This window comes from Capricornis sumatraensis, chromosome 7 (genome assembly GCF_032405125.1).
Source record: "Capricornis sumatraensis isolate serow.1 chromosome 7, serow.2, whole genome shotgun sequence".
Taxonomy (NCBI): Eukaryota; Metazoa; Chordata; class Mammalia; order Artiodactyla; family Bovidae; genus Capricornis; species Capricornis sumatraensis.
This window is the reverse complement of record NC_091075.1, coordinates 70,502,627-70,524,518: the sequence shown is the minus strand read 5'-3', so window position 1 is coordinate 70,524,518 and position 21,892 is coordinate 70,502,627. Positions and strand designations below refer to the sequence as shown.

Here is a 21,892-nt window from a genome sequence, read left to right as displayed (position 1 = left end):
CTATTTAGAGCCAGAAGGGACCTCAGGGGGCATGCTGGTTCAATTTCTAGACTGATGAGAAACTAAGGTCTTGGCAAGGTTAATATGCTTTGCTTAAGGTCATGCAGCTAGTTACTTGCACAGCTGGAGGTGGACTGTGGATCCAGAAAATCTCAGTCCAGTGCTAGGTCTTTGAGAGGAGCAGTGGAACAGAAGAAGGCATTGTTAGGTTGTGTTAAAATTCGTATAGCAAAAACTGAAAAAAAAAAGAAATTATCTGAAATACCAAGAATATGTTAATTTAATTTAACCAGCCAAATCTAGGACATTAGAAAACAGGTAAAGTCAGGGTAGTTTCTGAAACATTTTTGTTAAGAACTTTTTTAAAGCAGGTTCCATCCATTTAAATGCTGCCTGTCAACCCACAATACATAAACTGACCTTCTCAATCTCACAGTCCTAAAAGAAGCCGTGACTGAGATTCCATTCCTGGACTCACTGCTTTATAGTTCTGCAGGCAGTACATTCATGCACACATCAGCCTCTGAGGTGCTGGGGGGCTGTGGAATCTGCCTGGTCCATTGGAGGCACTTAGTAAATGTTTGCTAATTCACTGAGCCAGATCTGAAGGAATATGACCTTTCTCCATATTTCTATGAAATCGGCTTTGAGATGGCAGCACAGCACTCCATTACTGGAGCCATCAATATAACGCCTTTGCACAGAATATGATATTTTCTAGACATTGGACATTTCCGTCAACATTATACATAATAGAGACCCACCCTTTAAAGACATCTACAGCAGCCTCTGACTGCTTGGGGCAAGAATTCCAGGAAGAGGATCCAGCCCCCTTCTTAGCACCCCATGGCTCTCATCCAGCAGCAAGCTCCACCCGCACCATCACAGTGCCATGTGACTGTCCTTCCCCACTTCAAAAAGAACAGCACTCGGATGAATGTGAGAACCAGACTGCAGGGCCCGCTACAACCCACAGATTTTATTTCCATAGTTAGGCCTTCAAATTTTTAACATGGTTATCTTAATAACAACTTTTTTAATTTGAAATAAACAAATGTAAAGCCTATTCACTGAAAGAAATTTAAGAATGCAGAACTGTAAAGAAGCAATTAAGGATCACCTAGGACTGAGATAAGATGATCCCAGCTAATACGCCTATATATTTCCCCTATGTCATTTTCTGTATATATACAGAAGTATTTTTACATAAAAAAATGAATCAAGCCACATAGTAAGGATTATATTCTGCTGTTTGTGGGACATTATATCAGGAACATTTTTTTTCATGTCATTAATATTTTTCTTCTAAAACATGTTTATGTATATATACTCTTCCACTGGATAAATATACAACAAAAAATAAACAATCATTTTCCTGCTGACGGCCATTTAGAAAGCTTTCAACACTGTGAGGAACATCTTTCTTTGTCAATTAATCTCTCACTACATCTCTGATTATTTCCTTAAAATAATTCTTAAAAAGATTCTTAGAAGTACAACTACCACGTCAGCAGACAAAAGCATTTTAAAGAGTCAATACTTGTGGTGCTTTCCTGAGAGTTTTCTGAAGTTCTCACTTCCTCCAGAAATGCAGCCAAAAGCATTTCTTTCTAATAAGTTTTACCAAATTAATGATGAAATTTATAGCATATTTTGATTTTCATTTATTTGATTATTAGTGAAGTGAAGTCGCTCAGTCATGTCTGACTCTTTGCGACCCTGTGGACTGTAGCGCACCAGGCTCCTCTGTCCACGGGATTCTCCAGGCAAGAATACTGGAGCGGGTTGCCATTTCCTTCTCCAGGGGATCTTCCCGACCCAGGGATCGAACCCAGGTCTCCCATATTGCAGGCAGACGCTTTTAACCCCTGAGCCACCAGGGAAGCCCTATTTGATTATTAGGGAGGGGGAGTTTTTCTGTTTACCAATTTAAGCGAAAATGAAAGTCACTCAGTAGTGTCCAGCTCTTTGCAACTCCATGGACTATGCAGTCCATGGAATTCTCCAGGCCAGAAACTGGAGTGGGTAACCTTTCCCTTCTCCAGGGGATCTTCCCAACCCAGGGATCGAACCCAGATCTCCCACATTGCTGGCAGATTCTTTACCAGCTGAGCAAACAGGGAAGCTCCAAGTTTACCAGTTTACAATGACGGTTTTTCTAAAAAATGAGTCCTAATTAGATATTTTAATCTATGACATTGTTGCATCTGTCTTACTATAAAGAAGAGAAAGAAAATCTCTCTCCAAATTACCCTTGACAGTGATCACTTTCATTTTTTAATTTCATTTCTATTTTTAAACAGGCTACATATTTTTCAATCCACTAAAATTGTATTTTTACAGTTATAAATTCAAAACCAAAAAATCTGAAAGGTGAAAAAGAGTTCCCCTGGTCCCCTATGAGTTCCCCTTAGTGAAGGCAACCAATGTTAGCATTTTCTTTGCCATCCTCCTGGAGACAGTCTGTGCACGGGAAGAAAAAGGCACATGTGTGCATTTTCCTCCCTTTTTGTACACCAGTGGGAGCATATGATACACTGTTACTTTGCCTATTTCTCTTAACCATGTAGCTTAACTAGTGTTTTGTTTGAGGCTGCTGCTGCTGCTGCTAAGTCGCTTCAGTCGTGTCCGACTCTGTGCGACCCCATAGATGGCAGCCCACCAGGCTCCCCCGTCCCTGGGATTCTCCAGGCAAGAACACTGGAGTGGGTTGCCATTTCCTTCTCCAATGCATGAAAGTAAAAAGTGAAAGTGAAGTCGTTCAGTCATGTCCAACTCTTCGCGACCCCATGGACTGCAGCCTGCCAGGCTCCTCCATCCATGGGATTTTCCAGGCAAGAGTACTGGAGTGGGGTGCCATTGCCTCTCTCTTTGTTTGAGTCTGAGTCCTCCAAAATAAGACGAAAGTGGATAAAACCACTAGACCATTGAGGTATGACCTAAATCAAATCCCTTATGATTATATAGTAGAAGTGAGAAATAGATTTAAGGGACTAGATCTGATAAACAGAGTGCCTGATGAACTATGGATGAAGGTTCGTGACATTGTACAGGAGACAGGAATCAAGACCATCCCCAAGGAAAAGAAATGCAGAAAAGCAAAATGGCTGTCTGAGGAGGCCTTACAAATAGCTGTGAAAAGACGGGAAGTGAAAAGCAAAGGAGAAAAGAAAAGATATACCCATGTGAATGCAGAGTTCCAAAGAATAGCAAGGAGAGATAAGAAAGCCTTCCTCAGCGATCAATGCAAAGAAATAGAGGAAAACAATAGAATGGGAAAGACTAGAGATCTCTTCAAGAAAATTAGAGATACTAAGGGAACATTTCATGCAAAGATGGGCTCAATGAAGGACAGAAATGATCTGGACCTAACAGAAGCAGAAGATATTAAGAAGAGGTGGCAAGAATACACAGATGAACTGTACAAAAAAGATCTTCACAACCCAGATAATCACGATGGTGTGATCACTCACCTAGAGCCAGATATCCTGAAATGTGAAGTCAAGTGGGTCTTAGGAAGCATCACTATGAACAAAGCTAGTGGAGGTGATGGAATTCCAGTTGAGCTATTTCAAATGCTGAAAGATAATGCTATGAAAGTGCTGCACTCAATATGCCAGCAAATTTGGAAAACTCAGCAGTGGCCACAGGACTGGAAAAGGTCAGTTTTCATTCCAATCCCAAAGAAAAGCAATGCCAAAGAATGCTCAAACTACCTCACAATTGCACTCATCTCACACACTAGTAAAGTAATGCTCAAAATTCTCCAAGCCAGGCTTCAGCAATACGTGAACCATGAACTTCCAGATGTTCGAGCTGGTTTTAGGAAAGGCAGAGCAACCAGAGATCAAATTGCCAACATCCAATGGATCATGGAAAAAGCAAGAGAGTTCCAGAAAAACATCTATTTCTGCTTCATTGACTATGCCAAAGCCTTTGACTGTGTGGCTCACAATAAACTGTGGAAAATTATTCAAGAGATGGGAATACCAGACCACCTGACCTGCCTCTTGAGAAACCTGGAACAACAGACTGGTTCCAAATAGGAAAAGAAGTATGTCAAGGCTGTATGTTGTCACCCTGCTTATTTAATTTCTATGCAGAGTACATCATGAGAAACGCTGGGCTGGAGGAAGCACAAGCTGGAATCAAGATTGCCAGGAGAAATATCAATAACCTCAGATGTGCAGATGACACCACCCTTATGGCAGAAAGTGAAGAAGAACTAAAGAGCCTCTTGATGAAAGTGAAAGAGGAGAGTAAAAAAGTTGGCTTAAAGCTCAACATTCAGAAAACTAAGATCATGGCATCTGGTACCATCACTTCATGGGAAGTAGATGGGGAAACAGTGGAAACAGTGTCCGACTTTATTTTGGGGGGCTACAAAATCACTGCAGATGGTGACTGCAGCCGTGAAATTAAAAGATGCTTACTCCTTGGAAGGAAAGTTATGACCAACCTAGATAGCATATTCAAAAGCAGAGACATTACTTTGCCAACAAAGGTCGGTCTAGTCAAGACTATGGTTTTTCCAGTGGTCATGTATGGATGTGAGAGTTGGACTATAAAGAAAGCTGTGCACCAAAGAATTGATGCTTTTGAACTGTGGTGTTGGAGAAGACGCTTGAGAGTCCCTTGGACTGCAAGGACATCCAACCAGTCCATCCTAAAGGAGTTCAGTTCTGGGTGTTCACTGGAAGGACTGATGTTGAAGCTGAAACTCCAACACTTTGGTCACCTGATGCAAAGAGTTGACACATTGGAAAAGACCCTGATGCTGGGAAAGATTGAGGGCAGGAGGAGAAGGGGATGACAGAGGATGAGATGGCTGGATGGCACCATCAACTTGATGGACATGGGTCTGGGTGGACTCCGGGAGTTGGTGATGGACAGGAAGGCCTGGTGTGCTACAATTCATGGGATCACAGATTCGGACACAACTGAGTGACTGAACTGAAGACAACAAGCAGAATTCATAGTAATTGAATATTCCAATGATATTTATAATAACCAACATGTTCATTTTCAATTGACCAAGTTCCTCATACAATAAAACTATAAGCATTCTGTATAGTACCCTGGGGTCCTATCAATGCATTTAGGACATAGATATATTTTAAAATAGAACTTTGATTTTACTAATTTAATTGGCATCAAGATAAAATTCCTGTCTCTTCACATTTGGGAAATTCTATTGGTCATTGCCAAAATGAATTTTATACTCAGATCCAGTTGGAACTTAAACTGTACAATGAAAATATATGATTTCTTTTTCTTCACTCTACCTTGAGATGTTTTCCAGAGATGAATCATGGTGAAAAGTGCACACTGTCTCCGGATAATTGTGAGCTCCAACTTAATTCAGGTGAGCAGGCAGAGAGGGCGATAGAGTTCATGAATTACAGCCCTGCTTTCCTCTCTACTCAAATAGCCATTAGAAGCCTTAAATCGGATTGCCCCTAGGGCCTTTTATTTAATATTTCAGAAAGTTAGTCAAACTAGATTAGGTTTAATGCACCAGGCTATGTTTACTTATCTGGGGAAATAAATATAAGCATAAAACTATAAGTTCAAGGCTTTGTTCTTTATGTTTCTGTGGACCCCAGCTTTCCCAGGTTTAAAATGACGCTGCTAATTACATGCTCAATTAACATTTTACTCCTATGCCATGAGAAAAGGCATGAACAACTTTCAATTCATTTCATGTTCTTTTTCCTAACTGCATACAGATTAAGAAGCTATATATGCTCACTGCACAGTCAGCACTGACAAGGTTCTCTGGCCATTTTTGTGCACAATCACAGGAGGCATTTCTTTGATGAGAAGAAAGGTTACTCCTAGCATTATATTCATACCAAGTGTTCCCTTAAGGAATGTCTACCTGAAAATACACAAACAAGTAAAGCCAGCTCAACATGACTGCAACTGTTTGCTCACACAGCTCCTGGAGGATGCGGGCCTGGTTAACCTCAGGAATTGAGCAGCCTCCTGGCTGACACAGGCCTCCACGCAAGCGTAATTGCACTGAGGGTGTACAGAAACGTATCGGGAGCTGGTGAAGGACAGGGAAGCCTGGACTGCTGCAGTCCATGGGGTCGCAAAGAGCTGGACGTGACTTAATGGCTGAACCACCACCACCACCACCACCTATGAGGTTATTAAACCTTGTCTTCCATTATCGTTACATGTTATCTCACAAACCCATACCCAGCATCTAGTACAAAACTCTGAATCACCTGCTTAATTAAAATGTATATGGACATCTCTGTTCACATAAACCAAACAGCATCTGCACTGTCACAGAGTGGATATATATATTTTTTAACTTAACACTAAAATTGACTCTAACCATTCCCACCTTTTAAGAGGAAGGAGAAAGAGTGGCATAATTCAGTCACAGTAACAAAACAGTCACAGTCATTAAAATAAGTAGATCAGGGACTTCCCTGGCCATCCAGTGGTTAAGACTTCACCTTCCCATGCACAGGGTGAGGGTTCAGTCCCTGGGTGGGGAGCTAAGATCCCACATGCCTTGGGGCCAAAAAAGCAAAACATAAAACGGAAGCAACATTGTAACAAATTCAATAAAGATTTTTAAAATGGTCCACACCAAAAAACCTTTAAAAAAAGATAAGTAGATGGTTCTGGAAATATGATAGTCTTCACCAACAGTCTATCATCCTAAAGGACGTGACTGGGCAGAAAGGGTACAGGCTTTTGAATAAACAAACATGGACTCTCCCAAGGCTGAACAGAAGAGTGAGGGGTGAAACTGGTTACCCACACAAAAGAAAGGGAAATTGAACTTCACTGTGACGTCCCAAAAGAGGGCATTCCTGAAAACCAGAGAAGCAAGACAGAAGAAGAGGTTTGGCCACGTGGCATGTCCAACCCTCCATCTCCTCAGACCGTCAATAAAACTGTTACAGACATCTGCACCCAGATAAGTCATCTAGGAGACGGGGGAGAGGATGTCAGCATCATCAGGCAGGTAACACCCCTAAGGAGGAGTGGGAAAATGAGGAGGAGGAAGCAAGAACCTGGAGCCAGTAACCCCTGGTAACCGTGGTGACATCTGAGTTCTAGGGGCTGCAGCTTGTGAGACTGTCCCACCCGCACTGGGACAGGCTTGTATGGTCATCTCCTTCCACCCCAGGGGCATGTACCTGTGAGTAAATTGGACAACCAAGCATTTCTACAGAGAAACCACACACCTGTAATCCACCAGATTAAACCGGAACCCGGAAACCATGAACAAGGCGAGAGCATCAATCCACTTGCCAAGCCCAGCAGAACTGCACCTCTGTTTAAAAAAAAAAAAATGACATGTTATAGGCTATCTGATGCTGTTACTATTCCATTGCCCCAAGTATAAAATGGAAATGTATCTTCTACCTCTAGGCACATCCAAGAGACAAGGTGAGTATGAAACAACCAATGAGACCACGAAAGTCCACTGGGAAACAGTGTAACATTCAGAACACTGACATAAGAGCACCTCTGACTTGTCACAAATGACATCTGCAGTCTTTCATGGTCAATGTAAACAAAGTAACTGAGCTTTCTCAGACCAGACCATTATAGTTCATATTGGCTATGGGACATTTTAAATGACTCTGCCAAAGTCAAAAAGAAAAAGTCACTGGGAATAGTTTCTATTTAGTGTACTTCTTTTCATTTTTTTCTCAACCTCAATAGTTATCAATAGTTTCTGCCTTCCTAGGACTGAGGTGAGTTTGATAAATAATTATAAATTGTGTGTCTTTGAAAATAACCACAAACTATTTCATTCTTTAACTACTTTGGCAAAAACGTGTAGGAGATGGGGAGGAAAAAAAGAACTAAGCAGAACTTCCCTGGTGGTCCAGTGGCTAAGACTCCACGTTCCCAGTGTAGGGAGCCCAGTTTCAATCCCTGGCCAGGGAACTAGATTCCACATGCTGGAACTAAGAGTTTGCATGTCACAACTAAAGATCCTGGATGCTGCAACAAAGACCCAGTGCAACCAAATAAATTTTAATAATAAATATATAAAAATAATATTAAAAAAATAATATTAAAAAAACTAACTAAACTTTAGTGGGAAATTACAACATAGCACTCAATGAAGTAGCTATAGTATAAATAAACTAAAAAACATAGAGTGCTTACTAGTTAGCAGGAACTGTTTGAAGATTTTTACATAAACTGCTGCTGCTGCTAAGTCACTTCAGTCATGTCCGACTCTGTGTAACCCCAGAGACGGCAGCCCATTGGGGTTACCCCCGTCCCTGGGATTCTCCAGGCAAGAACACTAGAGTGGGTTGCCATTTCCTTCTCCAATGCATGGAAGTGAAAAGTGAAAGTGAAGTCGCTCAGTTGTGTCCAACTCTTAGTGACCCCATGGACTGCAGCCTACCAGGCTCCTCCGTCCATGGGATTTTCCAGGCAAGAGTACTGGAGTGGGGTGCCATTGCCTTCTCCAGGGGATCACCCTAACCCAGGGATTACATCATCGCAAGTAGATTCGTTACTGTCTGAGCCACCAGGGAAGCCCAAAGTAAATGCTATAATTATCCCCATTTCACAGAGGAGGATACTGGGGAAAAGAGCACTTGAGTAACCTGCTGGATATTAGACACAGCCGCCCACGTAGGACAAAGAATCTGAAACAGGCCCTCCGGCCCTGGAGTGAGGCTCTCGGCCGCACTCCTGCCTGCTCCCACCCTCTAAGGTGAAGGATGGCCCTGGGTGTTCAGAAGACAGCAAAGGCCTGAGAGGACACGGTTGATCACTGTCTATCTCCAAGTCAATGACAAACGTTGATGAGGACCTACTGTGTGCCAGGCTCTGTCCCAGGGGCTTGGGATGCGTCTGCAAACAAAGAGCCCTTCCCTTCCCATGCTCCCAGTCCAGAGGGGCCACTCACCTGGCCACACACAGTCCTCAATCGTCCCTGTCACCGCCCAGCATTCCCTCAGCGCAGGGGCAAACAGCCCTCAAGTGCCTCCGTCTCCAGAGTACACAGTAATGTCATGCTTGCCTAGCTGCTCACACAGAGGAGCAAGGGGTTCAACCATACCAGTCAATTTCTGGATGGCTTCCAAACCCAAACTCACCCAAATGGGTTCGGATCTGGCCCTGGATGGGGGTGTCCACTCACTGCCCATCTGGAGACAAGAGACACCTCTCCAAAAATCCAGTGGGTGAGGAACATGAGGCTGCCAAAGGCAGCGCCTGCCCACAACCAGTTCAGACCAGAAACCACTGCCTTGGCTGCCGCACCATTCTTCCTCTGTTGAGGTTTACAGCAGGCACCATCTAGAATGAAAAACAGAAAAGGGTCAGTTACACAGAGATTTACCCTCTATATTAGCCGACTTCAAACAAGTAGGCAATTGTACGTGGCTTCAGGGAGCTTACTTAGAGGGGAAGGTGAGACCCCATAACAAGTAGAACATGCCGGGAGGCAGGCTGTGGGAGGCTAGATCAGGATTTCAGGAGAATAAATCATTTTGGAATCTGACAACTGAAAATGCAGAAAGGTATGTACTTCATGTGAAAGAAACAGCTATGAGCTAAACTATGTGTATGAAAAGTGAAAGGTAAGTTCAGGGAACAAATGCAGTCCACCTGGAATGGAACATTCCCAGTATACCAGGCTGCTTCTCCCCAAAAAGAACAAGGTCCTCATCTAACCCTCTGAGCCCCCAGAGTGTTAACAGTGCATTGACTGAGCAGTTACTGTGGCCAGCCCCTCACATAAACTCGTTTAATCTTCACAGCAACTTTATGAGGTAGGCTCTATTACTAACCCCATTTCACGGATTGAAAAACTGAGAGGCCCAGAGAAAACAGATCCAAGATCACACAGCTGGCAGAGAGAGCCTAGCCAGTATCTGTGTGCTTTACTCTACTATACTTCCTAGGACTGTTTCAACAGTGAGGTCTGTTTGTTGCATTAGTGACTTCACATACAGAAATGTACCAGCTGCAGAAAATGCTGGCAAGAGAATGCCTTTATAGGAACAGAGAGCCTGCTGGGCAGATGGTTCGCGACACTGGGAAGCCTACTTCAGGACAGAAAGAAACCTGAGAGTCTGCCTGTGGGAATGAAAGCATGATTTCATAGGCAGGAAGAAAGCCATTCTGCCCAGCAAGGAGTGAGGGGGAGGACGAGCAGAGCTGAGAGCTATGGGGGTGAGGGAGAGGGTGCTGAAGACAGATGGTGACCAAGGGCCCGAAGGCCAAGGAGACAGTCTTTGGAAAAGAGAGCAGCTTAAGCTGACTTTCCCGAGTAACAACACTGCTACACACTATGGTGTGTGACTCTCCCCACAAGGCGCAGCAAATCTTCAATAAAACTACCCCAAAAAAACGTTGCCAGGGATGATGAGCTATCCTAGGAAAGCTGGGAAGGAGTTGAACTTTGTAAATGGGGCACAAGGCAAAAATAGGAAGGGGCTAACAACTGGGCCACAAAAATGTAAAACAGAAGCGAGAAAGAAGAAAACTCCAGAAATGTGAAGTCCAGAAATGTAAGGGATACCCTGAATCCAGATCCTTATCAGGCTGTCCCTGTGAAGTCTGCTGACTGAGTTTCTACTTCACATGTGAGCATTTTATAAAATACAAAACATATATTAGGGCGTGAAAACTGAGTTCTAAATGTTCTAATCAACATCAAGGTCTCTTGATCAATTTACATGCATGATGTTCCCCTCTTCCCACCACCCCCATTTCTTACCAAAATTGGAGGAGTTAAACAAACTCTGTTCATGGTGAGCCAAACTCTCTAAACTTTCATTAACCTGTGAGATTTCTCCTTGTATTTACAGAAATATAGTGACTCCTTGAGAGTTACACACAAAGCCAGGAGCAAGTTAAGTAAAATCTAGCAACATTTCTTCCTTTTCTTCAGAAGTCTGGAGATAAGCGAGTAATGCAAACGTGCAAGTTTGCTTGTAAGCTCCGGACAGGTGATTCGAAACGTGGTATGAATATCCATGGAGCTAGCGGTAAAGAACCTGCCTGCCAATGCAGGAAATATGAGAGACAAGGGTTCGATCCCTGGGTCAGTTAGATCCCCTGGAGGACGGCACAGCAACCCACTCCAGTATTCTGGAGAATCCCACAGACAGAGGAGCCTGGTGGGCTACAGTCCATAAGGTTGCACAGAGTAGGACTTGATAGAAGCAACTTAGCCCGTACGCACATGAATGTTCAGGATTTCCTTTCTTTTTACATTTTAGATTTGGAGTTTAAATATCTTCAGACTTAAGGGTAGGGCGGGGTGGGTGGGGGGAGTGGTGCAAAACACAAACCAAGAGAAAAAAGAACAAATTCATGCAGTTCTCAGTGTTGGAGGAGACTCGACTCCCTTAGACTGCAAGGAGATCAAACCAGTCAATCCTAAAGGAAATCAGTCCTGAATATTCATAGGAAGGACTGAAACTGAAGCTCCAATACTTTGGCCACCTGATGCGAAGAGCCAAGTCATTGGAAAAGACCCTGATACTGGGAAAGATTAAAGGCAAGAGGAGAAGGGGACAACAGAGGATGAGATGGTTGGATGGCATCACTGATTCGTTAGAGATGAGTTTGAGCAAGCTCCGGGAGGTGGTGATGGACAGGGAAGCCTGGAGTGCTGCAGTCCATGGGGTTGCAAAGAGTTGGACACAACTGAGCGACTGAACTGAACTGATGCAGTTCTAAAGGCCCTTGCTAACAAATAACTTTTCAGAGTGTTACAGATGGGCTGGGGTCAGTGTGGAGGCAGAGGCCTGACGGATCTCGTCCTGGAAAGCCCTGTTCAGAGGGAAAGAGGAGAAGACAGAGCTGAAAGCCAGCAGGGAACGTGAGGCCTGGGTCTACTTTCCCACTCCACAATGAGACGAGCCAGAGACGAACGGTTACTGTCACCCTCTGTGCTGCCAAGGAAAAGGTGCCTTCTGCTCAGATAATAGTCCACTTCCAAGGCCAGCTACTCTTGCAGAGGGAGAAAAAGCAGACATGGAGACAGAGTGCAGAAAGACTCATTTTATCTTTCCAAGATGTGTGCCATTCAGATAAGAAAGGTAAACAAACTGTGCAAGAGAGAAAAACCCCTAAATAAACTGGGCCTATGCTTACCTGTGTAAATACGATCAAGTGTGGCAATAGTACTTAATGTCAGTATCACTCTGTTGGACATCTGATAAGTCCAGACTGGGTTTAGTGACGTGTACCAAATGCGGAGAACAAGAAGAAGAATCTGTCCTAAAATGAATCCCCAGATTCTGAAGTACCTGTAAGTATAGAAATATTTTTAACAACTTTTTTGTGAGTGGTTTCAGTGTACTCCTTCCATTGTGAATTTCACAGTGTCACAGGAGTATGAGGTAGTCTTGTTGGTAATCTACACAACTTAGCCTTTATATAGCCCATTACCTAGGCAACTCATTATAATTTCTCCATTCTCACAATATTATTGAGAGTAATGACAAATACTCACATCCTGGTTTTGTGAAAAGGAAAAAAAATGAGACTTCGACAAGGCCTTTCTGAAAGCTAAAAACTGTAACTTGGAAAGCCCGGTCCCAACTTCCCTTTGGTAACCGACCACACTTGTTTGCCTATAGGCACAAGATGCAAACTGTACCTTTGCAAGCCTCTTCCTGTCCACCACGTCACAGCATGCACCACCAGTGACGAAGACAGACCAAGTGCAAGGATTGTGAGCCGAAGTTTGGCATTTGGAGCCTGGAAGGAGGCGATGCTACCTACAAACAAATTTTAAGGAGAGCTAAACATTTCTGGCAAGCATGCCCTACTAGTTAATGATCTGCCTTTGATAACTGTTGTGTCTAATACCATGTTTACCCTCAGGAAGACAGAGTTAATGTATAATTATGTGTATGTATAAATCTTTTTGAACATTTTTATTGCAGTATTATTCATACCATAAAATTCACTGTGTTAAGATGTATGACTCAGTGGTTCTTTTTTTTTTAATTTTTATTTTTACTTTATTTTACTTTACAACACTGTATTGGTTTTGCCATACATTGACATGAATCCGCCATGGGCATACATGAGTTCCCAATCCTGGACCCCCCTCCCACCTCCCACCCCATATCATCTCTCTGGATCATCCCCATGTCAGTGGTTCTTAATATGTTTACAAAGTTGCACAACTATACCTGAAATGAACACTGTATTGTAAACCAACTAAACTTAAATAAAAAACTTTTTTTAAAAAGTTCATCTATGTTGTAGCATATGTCAGGGCTTCAGTCCTTTTTATGGCTAAATAATATTCTATTGCATGGATATACTGCTTTTTGTTTATTCACTCATCCCATTGATGGGCATTTGGATTGTTTCCACTTTTGGGGTATTATGAATAATATTGCTATAACATTTACGTACCAGGTCTTATGCGAATGTTTCCATTTTTCTTGGGTCTAACTCCAAGGGGTGGAGTTGTTGGATCATATGACAACTATGTTTAACATTCTGAGGAACTGCCAAACTGTTTTCCAAACCAACTGCTCCATTTTACATTCCCATCAGCAATGTGTAAGGATTTCAGCTTCTTGATATTCTTGTCAACACTTAATATTGTCTATCTTTTTAATCAGAGCTATTTTAGTGAGTCAAAGTAATTAAGATCAAAACTAATCTAAATTAATTGTATTGGGCTGGTCAAAAAGTTCATTTGGATTTTTCATTAAAGAAAACCAAATGAACTTTTTGACCAACCAATAGTATGAATTAGTTAATGGTTTAATCGCTAACTATGTACTGATTAACCTAAAATATCTGAAGGAAAGGCAGTGAGACAGCATGTAACACTCAGATCATCTTTGCAGTTGTGTAAGAATCCCTTCAGCCTCTGCGAAAAACAACGTTGTTTCATCTTCTTAGGAAGTATCTGAAGTCCCCCCAAAAAAAGGTACCTGAAAAGGGAGTTTTAAGGCAAAGCATGACTTACTTCAGCCTCTCTTGAGCATCATCAAACTCAATGGACACCTCGAAGAGCATCCGACACAAACTGGTTTCTTCATCCTGAAGTCACTTTCCTAACCCACATCTGAGTCACCTTCCTACCCACTCCCCTTTCTCAAATACAATTCTACCCTTTACTCAAGTAATGGGTTTTCAGGGAGAAAGGAGATGAAAGGGGAACAACAAGGAGTATCTCAAACACCATACTCTCCAGTTGTTTCCTATTATATTACAGCCTCCAGAAGTTACTGGGCCAGAACTAGACTGAAAACAAAAAACTGTCCCAGAAACTGTATGGTGAGCAGCTCTGTAGGTAAAGCTGCCACAGGCAGCACTGAGCAAAGGCAACAAAAAAGTGCACTGATGAGATAGATCCACCCCATAAAGCCAACCACGGAGTGTAATTAGGCCATCATCATAAAAGAATTCTGTAAGCCAAGGATAGTTTAACTCAGTTACTATATATACTCTGGAAGTAGGAAGTTTCATCTTTCTTATTTCTGGAGCTGAAAATTTCATGATCATTTGATATTTCTTTTCATTCCTACAGACACCATCTTTTAAAAGGATGCATTTTCCAGTGGTCTTTCCCACTGCTCTTTAGGGCTTCAGATCTTTGTGGGTAACCACAGAGCTTGCTACACTCACTAACCATGTTCTGCCTTCTTCAGGGACTGATGCACAGAAAAATGGAAGGTGAATTTCCTAGTGATTTCAGTCACTGTTCCTAGACAGAAGAAATACACACAGCATGGTTGGTTCATGAACAAATGCCACTTGGAAAACTCAGAGAAACCAATTGTGTTATAGCAAAAGGGCAAGACAGGCAGTACTTTTCAGCTACAGATTCAACCAGACTGGAGTCTGGTATTTTTGTTTTATAAACTTTTTCTCCATGACCTCACATTCTTACTTTTTTTTTTTACCACTAGTACTTTCCCAAGGTCTCTCAATATTTATTAATATAATAACCTCAAGTCTTTGTGATAATAAGTGTATTTTTTTAATTACTGGGTTTTGGCAATATAACATATTGAAATCCAGAATTCAAACACTGTGAAAGGTATACAGTGCAAAGTTTCATCTTCATATCTGTCTCAATATCAAAATTTTCACTTTAGAAGCAACAAAAATATCAGTGTGTTTTAAAATACTTTTGGACCTATTTAATGCATGTTCAGTTAATTACTAAATATATTTCATCTAGCCTATTTTACACAAATGTTAGCATTCTGAACATACTGTTTAGTGCTTCTTTTTTTTCTCACTTACTATTGGAGAACGTTCCATTTCCTTACATAAATGTTCTCATTCTTTAGTATAGCTGCATAGTATCCTATAGTACTCCCAGTTTCATAACCAAAATTTATTTAACCTAACCTATCCCGTATGGATGACATTTAGATTATTTCTGACACTGTTATTATAAATATTGCTACAGTGATTAAATAACCTTTTATTTTTATCATTTGACACATACGTAAGTTTATCTATAGGATATATGCCCAGAAGTGGAATTGCTGAGTGAAAAACACAGAGTTGTAATTTTGATAAACACTGTTAAATTATCCTTTGCAGAAGCTGTTCAAATTTACAATCCCACCAGCAATGCATGAGTGCCTGTTTTCCCATGCTTACAATAGTGTTATCTAAGTTTGTTCTTTATCAATCTGATATGAGAAACTATCTATAAATATATATATATATGATTTGTATTCTACACCCTTTAGTATCTTTTAAAGAACAAATTATATTTCCTTTCCAGTAAACTGATCACATCCTTTGCTTTCTCTTCTATTGAGTTATTGGTCCTTTTATTACTGATTTATAAAAACTCCATATATTAGTGAAATTAGTCCTTTGACTAGAAGAGTTGCAATATTTTTCCTAATTTATTGATTACCTTTGCTTACTACAATGTTCATCATGCATAATTTCCATATTTTTATGCATTATCATTTAACAACTTTTTAATGACTTCTGAGTTTTGTATCATAGTTGGAAAAAAGAACAAAAACATATTTAATACTTTCACATCTCCAAGGTATCTTTCTCCTCTTCAGTTCAGGGGCCCTTAAAATTTTCCAATCTGACAGAAAAGTTAAAAACGTAAATATGCTGACTCTTGGTCTAGACTTACAATTCTACTAAAACTCTTGAAGGCAGTAGTAAGAGAAAGAGACATCTTTTATTTTTTACTTAATCACTTAGCATTCAAAGAACAGTCTACATATTTCCCCTGGATTTTTAACTAAAAAAAAGAAATTTAAGGAATCACTTTTAAATCTTACCAACAGTAATTATCCGCAGCAAGGCTAGCATCCACTTCTTATTAACCAGTTTCCAGACAGGAGTAATTGTGAGGAATAATGGAGAAAGAAATGCTACGGCAAAACCTTCCAACCCAGTGAGTCCTAGTGTTTGCAGGGGAAAGTAATAGATCATTGGGCTCAGGTCATGGCAGAGAGACCAAGAAACATATCCTAGGAGGGGAAAAAGGGAAAAAACAGTTTTTAAGAGAGAGAGAAAGTGTAACTTTGTCACTGTTTCAGACAACAGCCCTTCCCTCCACTACAGCTGGACTACTTTCCTGGTGACTCAACCTGCCAATGCAGGGTACACATGCAGGGTTTAATCCCTGGGCTGGGGAGATCCCCTGCAGAACGGAATGGCTACCCACTCCAGTATTCTTGCCTGGAGAATCCCATGGACAGAGGAGCCTGGCGGGTTCCATGGGGTTGCAAAGCGCCAAACACGACTTAACAGCTAAACAACAACAACTACTACTACTACAACTGCTCTGGCTGGCTGCCCTCCTTCATGACTCTGGCCTTAACTGGGTTCCAATAAGAGAATTCTATCCCCTTCTCAGGCCCAGGATGAGAATGGCTTCCAGCTATTTTCAGTCCCTCAATATCCCCTGTTTGTCTCTTTAACCTCATTCATCATTTCAGTTCAGTTCAGCCACTCAGTCGTGTCCAACTCTTTGAGACCCCAAGAACCACAGCACACCAGGCTTCCCTGTCCATCACCAGCTCCTGGAGTTCACCCAAACTCATGTCCATTGAGTTGGTGAAGCCATCCAACCATCTCATCCTCTGTTGTCCCTTTCTCCTCCTGCCCTCAATCTTTCCCAGCATCAGGGTCTTTTCCAATGAGTCAACTCTTTGCATCAGGTGGCCAAAGTACTGGAGTTTCAGCTTCAACATCAGTCCTTCCAAAGAACACCCAGGACTGATCTCCTCTAGGGTGGACTGGTTGGATCTCCTTGCAGTCCAAGAGACTCTCCAGAGTCTTCTCTAACACCACAATTCAAAAGCATCAGTTTTTCGACACTCAGCTTTACTTATAGTCCAACTCTCACATCCATACATGACTACTGGAAAAACCATAGACTTGACTAGACGGACCTTTGTTGACAAAGTAATGTCTCTGCTTTTTAACATGCTGTCTAGGTTCATACAGGTAGGTAAAGTGAAAGTAGCTCAGTGGTGTCTGACTCTTTGCAACTCAATGGGCTGTAGTCCACCAGGTTCCTCTGTCTGTGGAGTTCTCCAGGCAAGAATACTGCAGTGGGTAGCCATTCCCTTCTCCAGGAGATCTTCCCAAATCAGGGATCAAACCCAGGTCTCCTCCATTGTAGGCAGATTCTTAACCATCTGAGCCACCAGGGAAGCCCTGAAAGGTGGCAGTCCCTTTATTAAAGGCTCTTCATCTCAGCCATCCAGGTTAAATCTGGTTTCCTGTCAGGACCCTGAAAAAATTTCCTCAACTAAGTTGACCTTTCTTTAATGAGAAATATGGTGAAAATCAAAAACAGCAAAAAACAATAGAACTCCTTCCTCCCACTCCAGACTACAGCTAAAGTCAGGTTAGTTAGGAAATGATCCTTTTCTTGTGAGTAGCCTATTTTAAACCTAAGCCTTAGGAGGCAGTGTGGGGTAGTGGAAAGTTCAGATTTGAAGTTACTTTCACATCTGCCAACCTTGTAATCTTCTACAATGATGATAATTAAACAATGGACATTTAACACATGTGAGGCTCTAAGTATTCACAGGGATCTTCTTTCTGATTCCTCAGACAACCTGTGTCCTATGAAACTAACACTATTTCTACTCCTCCTTTACAAGTGCAAAATCAAACAACAAAAACTCTGGAGATCCTGAAAGTTAAGTAACTGCCTAAGGTCACAAAACTAGCAAGTAGCAGTGAACTGAAAACCAAGGAATCCAGTTCCAAACTATTCTTAATCACTGAAAACAGTACTTTTAACCACCCCATAGAGTTATGAGGATTAAAAAAGATCAAGTACACAGAGTACCTAGCCCCCTAGGTACCTGCTGAGGGCATAATTCTTTTCACATCTTGTACTTGTGAGATACAGACTGGGCCAAATAATGAACCTCCCCGCCCAGAAAACCCAGTTCTTAGAAAGGCACCCCTTCCTTTCATTGTGAACTACCAATCTCCCAAACGTTTGTCTGGGAGTTCTGATTTCAACCACACAACTCAGACAATATCAACAACAATAGTTGTTCCTGGTACTTTTTGCAAAGCTGCTAAGGGAACACACGACGGGACTCGTGTCCCACGTCGGATGTATTTGGCCAAATGCTCACAATGCGCAACCACCACCCAAGCCCACTCGTACCGGGCCAACCCCAGCAGCAGACACGGCCCTGAGTGTTACAGCCAGGGCGCCGAGGGAGGGGGGAACGGCGCCCCCTTCTGAAAGGTGCCATTTCCTCCTCCAAGGGATCTTCCTGACCCAGGAGTGGAGTCCCCTGCATTGGCAGGCGGATTTTTTATCACTGAGCCGCTTGGGAAGCCAAAGCTCGGTACCGAAATTTATTCAGTTAAAGGTCATCGGTGAGGGGACTCGGGGTTGGTACCAGCCTCGCGGTTCGAGGCCGACAGGTGAAGAAGTCGTGCCCGTTGGGCGCAACACCAGGGTGGCATAGGAGCTCAGGAAGACGGGGGAGCGCCGGATCCTCGGAACCTCAATCTAGGGCCTTTCTCTCTTTTTAAAATTCCTTCAGCAGCAGAAGGTGACAGGGGACGATAAGCATCTCTATTCCGGGCACCGAGCTTGCTTTCCTTCCTCCCGGGGCTCAGCCAAGCCCGCCGAGCATCGTGGTTCCCGGTAGGGCAAGGGGGACCGACGGGCGAATGCGCGGCAGGCGGCCTCGGCTTACCCAGGAGGCTCTCCAGGAGCACCTCTCTCCATGGCGAGGTCATGGCCGCAGCCCCTAGGTCCCGGGCCAGCTGCCGCGTCCTCCCGAACCTGCGTCCACGCCCCCGGCACCAGCCAGCCGGCACGCCCGGCCCTGGTGAGGGTGGGGCCCGCCGCCGCCGCCGCCGCCCCGCTGCACCCGGCGCCGCCCGACGGGCCCCGGGGCTTTTCTGAGCGCCAGGTGCCCAGCGCCACCGCCAACGCCAAAGCGAAGGAGCTGGGGGCCCTCCGACCTGCCTCCGGGGAAAAAAACAGGTCTCTCGGCCAGCCAGCGGAACAGCCCCGGGGGTGGCGCGCGGCGAGCGCGCAGGAGGGCGGCATCGTGGCCACTCTGGACCCGCGGTGCTCTTTAAAGGAGGCCCGAGGGCGCGTGGCGAGGGGGGAAAGCTAAGACCGAGAAGGCGCACTGAGCAGCCAAGGGCTCTGGCGCCTTCGGCGAGCAGGTGCCAACAGGACCTTGGCCGTTCCTAAGGCCCGGCGACGCTCTCAGGCGAGGGGACCTGTGTGTGCTTCTGCTTGTTAGCTTTGGTAGTATAGAAATCACATTCTGGAAAGGTGGCTGAAAAATTCTACAGATCACAGAAATTTCTTTGGCTTTCGGAGACGTCTCAACGCTTGCTCATGGGAAAGAAAGTAGCTGATGGGAGTGGAAACTCTGCCCTCCTCCTCTCTATGGATAATGATCTTTGAGAGTGCCCATCCCTGAGGAGACAGGGAGAGACATTCTGACAAACAATGGAACCAGTGAACCAGGCCGGTTATTTCTTGCTCAAATACTACCACACCCCAGAATGTTTTGGATTTTTTTTAGAACCTTCTCAAAGCAAATGTATTTTAATTCGCTTTAATTTGCGGGATGGGGGGACAGTTTGTCATTTAGCACTTCTGGAAGGTTTGCCATGGAATTAAGCAATGATGGATTGTCTAAAAGCATAAGAATCAGTGAAGAGAAGTTATTGCTGTAAGTCCATAGCAGTTTTAAGCAAAGAGTTCTCATTGTAAGTAGATAAAGATCAACTGAATAGAATTGAGAGTTTTGGAAATAAACCTGCTTGTTTAAGCTCAAATGATTTTGAACAAACTTGCCAGAACAATTACATGAGGGAAAGATTGGTCTTTTCAACAAATCAATCTAGGAGAATTGAATATCCACATGAAAAACAGCAAATAGGACACCCCCCATCCATTTTCACACAATAGATAAAGATTAATTCAAAATGGATAATGACTTAAATGTAAGAGATGAAACTGTAAAAATCACAAGATAAAGGAGTAAAGTTTCATTATCTTTAGTTAGACAATGAATTCTTAGATACAACAGCAAAGCACAAGCGAAAGAAGAAGTAATAGTTAAACTGGACTTCATGGAAATTAAAAGGTTTTGTGCTTCAAAAGACAGTTGAAGAAAGTGAAAAGACAATGTGCAGAATGGGAGAAAATATTCTAAAATCATACATCTGGCCCATGCTAAGAGTCCCTTGGACTGCAAGGAGATCAAATCTGTCAATCCTAAAGGAAATCAGTCCTGAGTATTCATTGGAAGGACTGATGCTGAGGCTGAAACTCCGATACTTTGGCCACCTGATACAAACTGACTCACTGGAAAAGACCCTGATGCTGGGAACGAGTGGAGGCAGGAGAAGAAGGGGACTACAGAAGATGAGATGGTTGGATGGCATCACCAACTCTATGGACATGAGTTTGAGTAAGCTCTGGGAGTTGGTGATGGACAGGAAAGCCTGGCATGCTGCAGACCATGGGGTTACAGAGTTGGACATGACTGAGTGACTGAACTGAACTGAATGGAAGTCGCTTAAGTTGTCTCCTACTCTGTGGGACCCTGTGGACTGCTGCCCACCAGGTTCCTCTATCCATGGGATTTTTCAGGCAAGCATACTGTAGTGGGTTGCTGTGCCCTCCTCCAGGGGATATTGTGACTCAGGGATTGAACCCGAGTTTCTTAGATCTCCTGCATTGGCAGGTGGGTTCTTTACCACTAGCACCACCTGGGAAGCCCTTGTGCATCTGATAAGGAACTGGTGTCTGGAATATACATTAAAAAAAAAATAAAACTCAGTAATAGCCACTTTAAAGATGAACAAAGGACTTGATAGGCTTTTTTGCAAAGAACATCTACATGTAGCCAATAATCAAAATATATTCAGGAAAGTATATTCGACATTATTTCATTAGGGAAATACCAGTCAAAACCACAATGAGATACCACTTCACACTCCCTAAAATGACAATAATCCAAAAAGTCAGATAATAACAAGTATTGAGAATATAAGTATACCTATGGCTGATTCATGTTGACATATGGCAGAAACCATCATGATATTTTGATTATCCTCCAATTAAAATAAAATTTAAAAAAATAACAAGTGTTGATAAGGTTGTGGAAAAAGTGAAAACTCCTACATTGCTTAGGGGAATGTAAAATGGTGCAGCCACTTTGGAAAACAATCTGATAATTCTTCAAATGATTAAACATAGAATTACCTTAAGACGTATCAATTCTACCCCTAGGGGTTTATGTATGTGTTAGCCGCTCAATTGTGTCTGACTCTTTTCGACCCCATGGACTGTAGCCCACCAGGTTACTCTGTCCACGGAATTCTCCAGGCAAGAATAGTGGTCCTAAGTCACTTCAGTCTTGTCCGACTCTTTGCAACGCCATGGACTGTAGCC

At 42.9% G+C, this 21,892-nt stretch overlaps 1 protein-coding gene across 1 annotated transcript in view; it reads right to left on the bottom strand.

The window, feature by feature from the left end:
* CWH43 (cell wall biogenesis 43 C-terminal homolog) overlaps positions 1-19,206 on the bottom strand; it is a 52,224-nt gene extending 33,018 nt beyond the window's left edge. The window contains exons 1-6 of the mRNA XM_068975645.1: positions 19,164-19,206; positions 16,260-16,451; positions 12,620-12,740; positions 12,112-12,266; positions 9,099-9,300; positions 7,215-7,303 (exon numbers count right to left, since the gene is read on the bottom strand). Of these exons, the coding sequence (XP_068831746.1) occupies positions 7,215-7,303; positions 9,099-9,300; positions 12,112-12,266; positions 12,620-12,740; positions 16,260-16,451; positions 19,164-19,206 (802 nt within the window). The remainder of the gene's footprint in view (positions 1-7,214; positions 7,304-9,098; positions 9,301-12,111; positions 12,267-12,619; positions 12,741-16,259; positions 16,452-19,163) is intronic.
* Between the last annotated feature and the right edge of the window lie 2,686 nt (positions 19,207-21,892).